The sequence below is a fragment of the Neophocaena asiaeorientalis genome, unplaced genomic scaffold, assembly GCF_003031525.2.
Source record: "Neophocaena asiaeorientalis asiaeorientalis breed wild unplaced genomic scaffold, Neophocaena_asiaeorientalis_V1.1 scaffold254, whole genome shotgun sequence".
Taxonomy (NCBI): domain Eukaryota; kingdom Metazoa; phylum Chordata; class Mammalia; order Artiodactyla; family Phocoenidae; genus Neophocaena; species Neophocaena asiaeorientalis.
This window is the reverse complement of record NW_020174705.1, coordinates 1574021-1586554: the sequence shown is the minus strand read 5'-3', so window position 1 is coordinate 1586554 and position 12534 is coordinate 1574021. Positions and strand designations below refer to the sequence as shown.

The following is a 12534-nucleotide window of genomic DNA, read 5'->3' as shown; positions in this document are numbered from 1 at the left end:
AGCCTTTCTATCTAGCCTTATCTCCTCCGTCAAGAGAATTGACCTGTAATTACTATGGATAAATTCCATTTCCAGTGAGCAAATTTGTTTTACATTATTGTCAAGATGAGTTATCTATATATTCTTTGGAAATATTTGTTTAATTTTTTTATCCAGGTAAATGAGTTTCTTGCAATGACGGATGAACAGAAAACAGCATTAAAGTGGCAGTTTCTTTTGGAAAGAAGCAAAATTTATGTAAAGGTTAGTGCATTTTATAGTACTATATTATTCTTTTTTTAAACATATTTATTTGGTTGCGCCAGGTTTTAGTTGTGGCAGGCAGGCTCCTTCGTTGTGGCCTGTGAACTCTTAGTTGTGGCATGCATGTGAGATCTAGTTCCCTGACCAGGGATTGAACCCGGGCCCCCTGCACTGGGAGTGCGGGCTCTTAACAACTGTGCCACCAGGGAAGTCCCAGTACTATGTTATTCTATACGTTCAAGCAATAAGAAAATCCTGGAGTATGATGTAATAAATTAGGGAATTTGTTATATTTTTAATAAACTTTGGCACGAACCCGTGTCCCCTGCATTGGCAGGCAGACTCTCAACCACTGCACCACCAGGGAAGCCCCAGGCAGATTCTTAACCACTGCGCCACCAGGGAAACCCAGGAATTTGTTATTTTTAATAATGCCCAGTTCCCAGATGTGCAGAAGGATTTGGCTACCATAGAAACAGTGGAAGTAATCAGCTTTTTTCATATAGTATAAAGAAGTTATAAATGATACAAAATAAAAAGACCAACAAAGAAAATATTAACTCCGTTAATGTTAACTCCAAGGCTAGGAACTGGGCTTTAGAGTCAAAGCTGGGTCCCCCCCCGCCCCCATATGCGATGCTCCTCACTTCAGTGAGCAGTATTCAATAGCAAGTTAAATGCTGCGGTGAGACAGACTTGGGTTTGACTCCCAGTCCCACCATTCCTCAGCCTGTGTGACCCTGGGGAGGTTAATTAACTTCTCTAAGCCTCTAAAATTCTGTGCTCCTACAACTCTGATCAGAGCAGACTCCCGCAGCAATAGCAACACTTCAGTGTTGGAAGGCCACAGAACCTTAATGTTAAAAGTGTAAAATGGGCAGTGGGACAAACTCCCCTTGTTTTGCAAATGAGGAAAATAGGACCAAGAAATGTTGCTTCTTGCCCCAGGTCACAGGTGAGATAGGGCTACACAGTCTACATTATTTCAGATATTTCCTCTTTTATACTCTTAAAAATTTTTGAGCTCTTAAGTGAGTTATATCTGTCAACATTTATTGTACTAGAACTTAACATTGAGAAAAATTTTAAATGTATGCATGAGCACACATTCTTTTAGCAGTTAGAACAATGATATCTCATGTCATGTAGTCTCGAAAACTACAGTGCACTCTGGTGAAAGAATGAGAGTAAGAAAGGCAAAGAGCATTTTCGTATTATTATGAAGATAGCTCTGATCTCATGGATACCCTGAAAGAGTCTTTGAGAACACTGGGTCTGCTCCATCTCAGCCTCGTAAGCAGGTTTTCCCATTTTCCTGTGGCTTCCTTTCCTTGGAGCCTCAAGCATATCTGAATAGATTACAGACATGGAGTCACCAATGGCCTCAACAATATTTCTAGGACCTCAGTTTGAGGCCTCTTCATTACTAGGCCAAAGGGGGAAAATTACAGTAATAAACTGCATCTCTTCCACCATTTGCATGAATCCACCTAAATACTGTATACTGTCTATACCCAAATCAGCATATGCTCAGATCCTTGTCCAACTTTGTGGTTTCCCTCCAAACAGGAGGTACCAGTTGCTCTGAGTTTGATCAATTTAAATTCATGGTAACTTATTTATAGTTTCCCAAACTTGATTCAAATATAGCAACAAATTGCTCTCAAGTAAATGGATATTGTACCTTTCCAAAGAGTATGTTAAAAAGATATTTGTCAGATTTAACAAAGATTTCAAGCAGGTAGTGGTTATATCACAAAATGTAATAAAGATTGTGAGCGTCAAATACAACTTCAATTGTTATAAATCAGTTAAAACAGAACATGTAATTTAAAAAATAAGAACTTACATTGCTCTGCTAATAAGATAAAAACAAAGGATTTCCATATAGGACATTTTGTATATTTATCATATTTCAATTAAAAATAATGGCTACTTAAAGTGGTTCATTTGGAGGGATTTCAAAGTGAGTTATTCATTTCAATGTTTTAAAACACATAGTGATATTAGTATCACAGATCCTTGTAAGATCTGATATTAATGTTAAAGAATAATTTTCAAAAAGGTTAAATTGACTCATACAAAATAAAATGAATACATGTCAAAGATTTAATTCAATTCATTAATTAATGAAGGAAATTAAAGTGCCTAGCTGATGTGTCCTTCCACTCTATACTAAATAAAATGTTGGTGAGAGTGCTTTGTAAATTGTAAAAAGTGAGACATCATTATTAATCAACTGCATCATGATATTGTTGTGCTCTAACAGGTCACGTTACTGCTGCGGGTTCACGTCTGTCACAATTGGTTGTTTGAACACACTTTAAGCCCTTTTTTCTACATGTTGGATTTGAAATGCCAACTTTCCTACCTGAGAAAAAGGTCATGAAAAATTGATGTGGATTTTTACAAAATTACTGTCAGAAGCCAGATCTATAATTTTTCTCCCAACTCTGCCTGAGACTGGAACTCTTTCCATTGTCTTACAGCTTTAATTGAAGTATTTGTTCGTATCTGTAAAGAAAACTCATTGCTGTTCTCTATTTGTGGTCGTTGGTTTTCAGTGTTGTATACTAGGTGATTTTAGAAACTAACTCTCTTTTTCTCCCTGCAGTTTTTTTTATCTCATAGAGCAAGGGGTGGACTGAGAGTGAGTGTGCTCTCCTGTAAGCTCGCAGATCCTATCGAGGCAAGTAGGAACTTGTCTGGACAAGGAAATATTTAAAAACCAGACGTCATTTTAAACTCTGGAAAAGAATACAAGTTTTAACCGCCTTTAAAGTAGAAAATGAGTTTGAAAATTACAGATAAAATTGTATTTTGTTCAAATGTGGTGAGAATGTTTCTGTAAATTGTTATTCTGTTTCCCCCTGGAGTCGGTTAAGAGTAAATCCTAAAATCCCCCTCTTATTCAAGTTCATTTCTTAGAAGGCCTTTTTTACTGGCTTTGCCCTCTCTCTCTTCCCAAGTTGGAAAATGTTTGCATGAATTAATAAACAAGTTTAATCTTTCCCATAGATATGAATGATTTTTCTTAAGCCCCTTTCCTCTTTGTCTTGTTTGCCTGGAGAAAAATCAGAACCTATAAAAACAACGTGGCCATGGCTCAGACTACTTTGCTGGAGCTGATGGGCACAGACGACCGGTTCTCCCAGTGCTGGGTGGGGATGGCAGAAGTCCATGGGTGATGCTGTACAACTGTTTTGATCACTGTAGAGCTTTTCTAGTCGGTTGCTTTCTCTGATGACACATCAGAGCTACCCAATGCTTGTGAAGGCTTGCTGACTCAGGCTTGACATTTGTGAGTCTGAATCAACTCGGGGAAGACCAGCTTCAGAAGTTTCACAAGCGGTGACGAGTCTTAGGAACTTGGAAGGGTGGGTGACCTGCTCTGCTTTGACAGGGCGACGGCCCCTCCACTTCAGCTGCCTTTGCAGCAGCCCCAGAGTGCTCTGCTCAGCTCCACACCATCTCTGGTCACTGGTCACTTGCTTCAGGGCAAAGACCCACCACTGCGGTCAGTGTTGATCCACAGTGTGGGAGGTTTGTCCAGCGTAATTTGGGTCTGGCACTTCAAAGGCTACACTTCACCCACCACAGGAGTGAAAAAAGAAAAAGTAAGTGAACGAAATTCTTTTATAAAGCTGGTGTTGGGAGATAAACTTATCTTGTCAGTAATGTTTTCTCTGGCTTTAACCATATGCAGCCATGGGGGAGGGATATGAGTTGACACTTAGTGTGTCTAAATTGTGGTAATAAATGAAGTAATGAAGATCTTGATCATAGTTGTGCAAATATCAAGTGTACCTGATGAAGGGCTTCCTTCCTTTCTCCCTCGGGGAGGGGATAGGTGTGTTAATCAGGGTGAATTGTGAAGGTGGACAGGGAAGGAAGGAAGGAGAGTGGTGCAGGGACAAGGATGCCTGGCCCAGATAGTGTGTCCGGCGCTGCTGTGCCAGGCCTCCTGGGGCTCTGACCTCCAGCAGCAGGTCTCAAAGTGCCAACACCTGGCACTTTGGGTGCCAGAACCAGCTGTCTGGGCTCCTGTAGTCCATGGCCCTCAGCTGCTCTGGATGTTTCACCACTAGCCTCAACTGCATAATACAGGTACAAAATACCAGCATTCTCAAAGTAGGTGCATATGCAGTACTCAGTGTTGCCTAACCAAGGCCTGTGAAGGCCTAGTGGGCAGCAGAGGGCTCTGCATGACTTCCTCACTGCTACCATGGTGACCTCTCAGTCTGCTGGCATTTAACTAAGGAGACCCCATGCCTGTCACTAGAGGGACATCACAGTTGCTTATTTCATCTGATGAAATTGGAATCTACAGGGCTAGCTGTCATGCCACACTGAATCAGAGGTGCTTCACAGAGCTTACTTAACTTACACATTCACAGAATGAAGATTACAAACGGGTCAGTATCTAAAATTTGGCTGTAGATTAGCCAGAATGCAGGTACTTGAAGTATCAATGAAAGAAAGAAGCATTCTGCCCCATCAACACAAAATCTACAACTCCCTGTCCAGGATCTCTATTTCTCTGCTGCTCTCCAGAAGCTGCTTTTCCTGGTCCTAGTGACTTCTGATCTACATGTTTTATATTGCTTTATATAAATAGTTTGGTGACTATATAATTTTTCCTAATCTTCTATTAGTGGTTCATTTAAATACAGTTTTCCTTTCCTAATTCTGCTTTGGTGAGGGTTTTTGTTGTTGTGGTTCAATACTCTGTACGTGGCAGAAACACAATATATATTTATCCACCTATTACTCATCTTGAGGAACCCTGGAGTTGTTTTTGCTTTTTAAATATTTTTTATCATAAAGTTTTATGTGTTTATTGTAGAAAAATTAGAGAAAATGATTTTAAAAAAAAGGAAAAGGAAAGAAAAGAAAACCCATAATCTCCCATCCCAGTTTTTTTAAGCTGGTAGGAAATATATTCTTTTCTTATAAATGTGTTTTTGTTTTGTTTTTTTATTGTGGTAAAATATACATCACATAAAATTTACCATTTTGACCATTTTTAAGTGTACAATTGAGTGGCATTAAGTACATTCACAATTTTGTGTAAACATCACCACTATCCATTTCCAGAAATTTTTAATCATCACAAATTGAAATTCTGTACTCATTAAGACAAAAACTCCCCATTTCCCCCTCCCCCAGTTTCTGATAACCTCTAATCTACTTGGTCTCTATGAGTTTGCCTATTCTTGGTACCTGATATACATGGGATCATACAATATTTGTCCTTTTGTGTCTAGCTTATTTTTCTGAGCATAATGTTTTCAAGGTTCATCCATGTTATAACATGTCAGAATTTCATTCCTTTTTATGGCTGAGTAGTATGTATGAATTGGATAAATGTACCACCTTTTGTTTATCTATTAATATCTTGGTGGACAATTGGGCTGTTCCACCTTTTGGCTATTGTGATTAGCCAGTCATAGCTACTTGAACATCTGTGTACAAGCATCCACATTTTTGTAAATGTTTTTCCTGAGTTTTTATCATCTCTCCATCTATGTTAGAGCATATAATTTATAAAATAAAACCAAAAAATTAAAAACATATGATTTACAAATACAGGTTATACTATAACCTGCTTTTATACTTAATAATTTATAATAAACTTTTCATGCCATTAAATATTCTACATAATTTCAATAGCTACATATTATTTTATTATATGAGTATATGATAGTGAATGTAATCAATCTAATAACATTTGACATTTAAAATGTTTCACATTTTTTGCTATTACAAATGATGGCTATAGCTAAATCTTTGGCCACATTTTTTTTTTTTTGCGGTACGCGGGCCTCTCACTGTTGTGGCCTCTCCCGTTGCAGAGCACAGCCTCCGGACGCACAAGCTCAGCGGCCATGGCTCATGGGCCCAGCCGCTCCGCGGCAAGTGGGATCTTCCCGGACCAGGGCACGAACCCGTGTCCCCTGCATTGGCAGGCGGACTCTCAACCACTGCGCCACCAGGAAAGCCCCACATTCTTAATTATTTCTTTGGGATAAGTTTCTAGATATTAAACTGCTGCAACAATGTTACATTATTGAATACTTTTTAATGTGATGGATTTTGTAATAAGCACTTTATTTATATTATCTGATTTATGCAATTACTGTTATTTTGCCCACTTTACAGATGGGACATGAAGGCCAAGTTAGAGGAGGTAGATGTGGAGGTGGCTGAGTGGGCAGGCTCTGTGGCTGCAGGCTCAACCCCGTCTGCTACTCCCAGGATGGACTCCAGCTCTAAGCTTCTTCATATTTGTGGTTTCCCCTTTGGTAAATGGGGATAATAATATACCAACTCCTGTGGGCAACTGTTAAGACTAAATAAGTTAGTATATGTAAAGTGCTTAGACTCATGTACTTAGTATATGATCAATAAGTACCAGTTATTGTAAATGTCGAGGTATAGCAATATCATTGGCACTCATATTTGACAATATATTTGTTGTATTATGTCTATTTTGCTTTTATAATTTGAGTTTTTTTCTAGTATCTTATTAGATTTACAATTACTTTACTCTTTCCCTTTAGAATATATGAAGGTTTTAGCATATGAATTGTATTGAAAGGAAATATAAAACTTCCTTGAAATCAGATCCTACACCAACCAACATTTACACCAAAGATGTGCCCAATAGTCTTGTTAAAAAGATAACTGTGGGGACTTCCCTGGTGGTGCAGTGGTTAAGAATCCACCTGCCAATACAGGGGACACGGGTTCGATCCCTGATCTGGGAAGATCCCACATGCCACGGAGCAACTAAACCCATGCACCATAACTACTGAGCCTGAGCTCTAGAGCCCTAGAGCCACAACTACTGAAGCCCGGGTGCCTAGAGCCTGTACTCTGCAACAAGAGAAGCCACCGCAATGAGAAGCCTGTACACCTCAAGAAAGAGTAGTCCCTGCCCATCGCAACTAGAGAAAGCCCATGCGCTGCAACGAAGACCCAACACAACCAAAAATAAATAAAATAAATTTATTAAAAAAAAGAACTGTATAAACACATGAAAAGATATAAGCTTCACTATTAATCAGAGAAACGCAAATTAAAAAGACCATAGCCACAATACCCAGTGTTGGCTAAGGTGTGAGCAAAAAGGTATTCTTTAACACTCTTGTCAAGTACAAATTAGTATATCCTTTCCCCTGGGCAATTTGTCGAAAAGTATCAAAATGTAACCGGCAAACTATTTAATAAATTTCACCTCTAAGACTTTCCCTAAGGAAATAAACAAGTGCCAAATAATGTGTATGGAGGATGTTCCTTGTATCATTGTTTCTAGTAGCAAAGCATTTGAAACCTATGCAACCTCTAGGGCAGGGGTTCCCAACCCCTGGTCCCGGCCGCACAGCAGGAGGTGAGTGGCCTGCTAGGGAGCAAAGCTTCATCTGTATTTACAGCTGCTTCCCATGGCTTGCATTACCACCTGAGCTCCACCTCCTGTTAGCAATATGGTGAGTTGTATAATTATTTCATTATATATTACAATGTAATAGTAATAAAGTGTACAATAAATGTAATGCACTTAAATCATCTGGAAACCGTTCTTCCCCTTCCCCCCATCTGTGGAAAACTTGTCTTCCATGAAACCGGTCCCTGGTGCTAGAAACGTTGGGCACTGCTGTTCTAGGGGAGTGTTGGGCTCCACCCAGATCTCTGGTAGGCACCTAGCCCTCAGCTTCTATGAAGGTTGGAGAATTACCTGGGGAAGTTACAGTAGAGGTGGGGGAGCAGATTCTGGCAATGACATCCCCTTGGGATGGTCAGTGGACTGAAACTCATCTCCAGTTCTGAGACCCTGTTCTTTCTTAGTTTGTTCCCTGCCCTTTCTACTTCCTCTTCACTTCCTTTCTCCTGAGAGCACTCCTAAAAATCACCTGAACAAATATCCCCACTTAAGGCTCTGCTTCTGGGGTACATGATCTAAGACACAGTCATTAAAAGTGGTTATGAAAATATGCACCGACCTGGAAAGATATTCACAGTATATGCCTAATGAACAATTAAAAAAAAAAAGGCCAGAAGAACAGATGTCAAGCCATATACTCTATATGAACTAATAATATCATGGATTTTTAAAAAGTTGTGATAAGCGTATTGTGACTATATAGGAGAATGTCCTTATTTTTAGGAGATGCATGCTGAAAGGGTAGAGTGTTTCTGCAACTCACTTCCAGTTTTCAGTTTTCTAAAACGTGTGTGTTTGTGTGTGTGTATACACACAGGGTGTGGGGTGGGAAGAGAGAGAATGAACATAGCAAATGTCAACAATTGTTGAATTTCGTGCAGGGTATATGGAGTTTGTTGCATTAGTCTTTCAATTTTATAGTAGGTTTAAATTTATTCAAAAATAAAAGTTGGTGAAAATGTACTTTCTGGGTATTAGGATTATTGCGATTTTAGCAACATCAGGAATTATGAGAATTGGTATCTCTCTTTTTGATTCCTGCAGTCAAGGAGTTTGTGTGCTATACCTGCAATGCTGATAGCAGCTGTCTGTGACAAAGCTTGTGCCACCACTGGGTGAACATTGACCTCAGGGGCACCGTACATTATCTGGATGCTGGCTTGTCCACCCAAGGGGGCCATATGTGAACACTGCTCCTGCTGTGTACCTTTAGCTTGCTTTCAGATCTGTCAGCTTGGTAGACTTGGTTCAGCTGGATCTCATATCTGATAGTTTTACTAATAAACTCTCAATATAAGCATACCCTTGATTCAGCTCTTCCACTATGGGAACCTAGCCAAAGGAAATAACTGCTAGCAAATAATTAGAAAATATTTCAATGACCAAAAATGGAGGACTGACTTCATCATATGCAATCACTGAAATGTGCTGACATGAAAAGATACTCACGATATATAGTGAAAAAAGGTTAGAAAATTGTATGATATGAACAAATTCTATTTAAAAGATCACAATTACATCTGCAGATTTGGAAGAATGTACACCAAATGCTTAATTTGGACTGTCTCTGTGCATATGAAATTTGGGGTGTTTTGGTTTTTAGCTCATACATATTTTCTGAGTCTCCTATAATAAACATCTATTGCTTAAGCATTTGAAAAAAGAAGTGTTATTAAAAGATAAAAGAAGGGAGTTCCTGGGGCTTCCCTGGTGGTGCAGTGGTTGAGAGTTCGCCTGCCGATGCAGGGGACACGGGTGCGTGGCCCAGTCCGGGGAGATCCCACATGCCGTGGAGCTGCTGGGCCCATGAGCCATGGCCGCTGAGCCTGTGCGTCTGGAGCCTGTGCTCCGCAGCGGGAGAGGCCACAAGAGTGAGGGGCCGGCGTACCGCAAAAAAAAAGAAAAAAAAAAAAGGGAGTTCCCCAGTGGCCTAGTGGTTAGGATTCTGGGCTTTCACTGCTGTGGCCCGGATGTGGCCAAAAAAACAAAACAAAAAAAAGATAAAAGATAGTATGACATTTTATACACAAATCCAACTATGACATTTCCTCATAATAAATTATAAATTGCATAAAGTTTAGGTTGCATAAGACCTAAACATTTGAACTTTCTAATATATCTACTTAAAAGACGCAGCCCGCGTTGTGGTCAAGACTTCAGGTTTTGTACATTTAGAATGGATAAACAAGGTCCTACTGTATAGCACAGAGAGCTATATCCAATCTCCTGGGATAAACCATAGTGGAAAAGAATATTTAAAAAAAAATTTCTATATGTGTAAAACTGAGTCACTTTGCTGTGCAGCAGAGATTGGCACAACATTGTAAATCAACTATACTTCAATAAAAAAAAATATGGAAAAAAAAGACTTCAGGATTTGGTCTCAGGATGGCTGGGTTACATCTTGGCTCTGCCACTTAGCTGAGTGATCATACAGCCAGGCTGGCTAGCCTCTAAATCTGTCTCCATCTGTGTAACAGGGATGGTAGTAATAATACCACCCTCCAGCTTTGTTGAGGATTAAATAATACACAGAAAACTCTTGGCACAGTGCCTAGTAGTACTAAGTGCTCAATAAATGTTAGGAGCCAGCAGGTGCCTTCTGTTTAGGCTAACAGCAGGAGCTCCTGCCTGCCTAAGCCTAAAGGACTCTGCCAGGCACTCTGATAGCTGTGTTGTGCATCTCACTTAGCTTTTTGTCAGAGAAGGGAGCAGGTGAGAGCAAAAGCAGCACTCCCAGGCAGTTTGACTTCCCCGAAGCTTCCTTATCGCTGGGTGCGAGGTACAGGTGCTGATTAACTCTGTTAATAAAGCACAGTATTCTGGAGGCCAAAGACCAAGGTCTGAAGCCCCTTAACGAGATGTGTCCCTCCTAACCACTATTGGGGGGAAAAATGTACACTTTTAGGCCACACAAAAGACAGCATATTTATTTGGGAAACAATAGTTTCAAAATTATCTCCCGAACTCAGAATCTATGGGCCAGAATACATACCCTAAGTAAACAAGTGAGGTTTTCATTAATTGCTCACTTATTAAATAAAACTTTTAATTAACTATGTGGAGTAGTGTTTTTCCACATTTGCATGATAAGAATCACTTGGAGTGCCAGAGATTGATTCCATTAATTAATATATTAGGCCTGGGATGGCCCAGCAATTTGGAAATTTTTACTTTTACAAATACCTCCAGATGATTTTCATCATCAAGGAACTTTGGGAAACACTGATTAAACGTGCTTTTCCATTTCCTTTGCAGATTTTAAGTCTTGAACACGTGGTCGCAGAATGACCCACTGAAGTCTTATCCGGTCCAGTTTTAGGAAAGGAAAGTAAGTTTTCTGAACATTTGGCTTGTTGTTTCCTAGGAGGCACTGCTTCTCATTTCCATTTCTGGCCCAGCTCTTCTAGATCAGGTTTTTCTCCGACGGTCCATCTTCCTTGAGTGGAGGCATAGCAATCCAACCATTTTTTAAAAATTGGTTTCTCATTAAAGGATTATCACATTAAATAACCTTTTCTTGCTTTTATCTTGTTCCCCTTCCCCCTGAAACGTGTTAAGAAGTTAGGGTGCTTTGGGTACACTCAATATTCTGGCTTTTCCACCTTAAATCTCATACTGACGACCCCGTGTATGCCAGCCTGGATCTCATCGTTTTCTTTAACGGGACCCACTCCCTTTGGCGTCCCGGTCAAGATAACATCTCCTTCTTCCAAGGTCATGATCTTTGAAACGTAGCTGATGATGTAGGGGATGGAAAAAATCATGGAGGATGTCTCACCTTCCTGCCTGAGTTCGCCGTTGACCTTGAGCCAGAGCTTCAGGTTGTGAGGGTCAGGGATCTTCTCTTTGGGCACAAACGCGCTGACCGGGCAGGAGGCCGTGAAGCTCTTGGCCAGAGTCCAGGGCAGCCCCTTTTTCTTGCACTCGTCCTGCACGTCCCTGGCGGTCATGTCCAGGCACAGGGCATAGCCGGCCACGTAGCCCATGGCTGCGGCCTCTGGGACGGCGCAGCAGCGCTTGCCCATCACCACGGCCAGCTCGAGCTCGTGGTGCAGGTTGCAGGTGTAGGCGGGCACGAGGACCGGCGAGCCCTCGGGGGCGTAGGCGGTGGACGGCTTCAGGAAGAGCACCGGCTCGCTCAGTGCGGCGCTCTGCATCTCCCTGACGTGGTCTGCGTAGTTCCTGCCCACGCACACGATGTTCTTCCCCCACTCCCAGAAGCGGGACAGCGGTCTGGTGGCAGCCATGCTCCTGCCTGTTGCCCCCCTGAGTCACGTGGACTCTGCCCGGCTAGCCACCGGACGCCGAAGGCTACCCGAAGAGGACCAACTACCTCGGAGCACCGTCCCGCGGACTCCGCCGGGTGCCCGGGAGTCGCGGCGCTCGTCCTCTTGGGAGCGGCTGTCCAGTGGCTGCCTCGGGGCTGGCCGGCCTCGGGACGCAGCCCGCTCCCCGGAGAGAGGCTGAGGTTCTTGCGCAGGTGCCTCTCAGGGGGCCCTCAGATCCGCGGCAGCGGGACGCTAACGAGGCACCGGTGTGGCCGCGAGCGCTGATTGGCCGAAGGGCGGGGCGAACTGAGGGCACGGGTTTGGACGCGAGCGCTGATTGGTCTGGGGTGGGGCGGCGGGCGCTGGTTGGGTGCGGTTTGCCGTCGCCGGCGTGAAGAGCCCGCCCACCCCTCGCGCCGCAGCCCGCCCTCCGACTCGGTCATGGTGCTGGGCCGCTGGCTGCTCGGCTGCCGGACCCTAGCTGCGCTGAGAGCGTCCTGCGCCCGTTGCGGCCTGGGTAGGTGGGCTGGGGCCGCCGCGGGGCCGGACTGGCCGGGGTGCCAAGGCGCTGGCCTG

At 42.4% G+C, this 12534-nt stretch overlaps 3 protein-coding genes across 9 annotated transcripts in view; 2 read left to right on the top strand and 1 right to left on the bottom strand.

Moving 5' to 3' along the window:
* The window catches only part of MEIOB (meiosis specific with OB-fold), a 36449-nt gene extending 25419 nt beyond the window's left edge, over positions 1–11030 (top strand). For 3 of the 5 annotated variants that reach the window (XM_024759658.1, XM_024759657.1, XM_024759654.1), the window contains 2 exons: positions 157–243; positions 2513–2849. In XM_024759658.1, coding sequence (XP_024615426.1) covers positions 157–243; positions 2513–2632 — 207 coding nt within the window. In that variant the 3' untranslated portion in view covers positions 2633–2849. The other 2 variants (XM_024759656.1, XM_024759655.1) reach the window with 2 other exon arrangements.
* Positions 10602–12229, bottom strand: FAHD1 (FAH domain containing oxaloacetate decarboxylase 1). The gene has a single exon (XM_024759660.1). It carries the CDS (start codon positions 11935–11937, stop codon positions 11272–11274), a length of 666 nt encoding a protein of 221 aa, XP_024615428.1. The 5' UTR covers positions 11938–12229; the 3' UTR covers positions 10602–11271.
* A 132-nt stretch (positions 12230–12361) lies between these two features.
* The window catches only part of HAGH (hydroxyacylglutathione hydrolase), a 20165-nt gene continuing 19992 nt past the window's right edge, over positions 12362–12534 (top strand). Inside the window, exon 1 of one of the 3 annotated variants that reach the window (XM_024759466.1) lies at positions 12362–12475. In XM_024759466.1, the coding sequence (XP_024615234.1) occupies positions 12400–12475 (76 nt within the window). In that variant the 5' untranslated portion in view covers positions 12362–12399. The remainder of the gene's footprint in view (positions 12476–12534) is intronic. The other 2 variants (XM_024759468.1, XM_024759467.1) reach the window with 2 other exon arrangements.

Coding starts and splice junctions, on each gene's coding strand:
- FAHD1 (XM_024759660.1), bottom strand. CDS start 11,937: ATGGCTGCCACCAGACCGCTGTCCCGCTTCTGGGAGTGGGGGAAGAAC.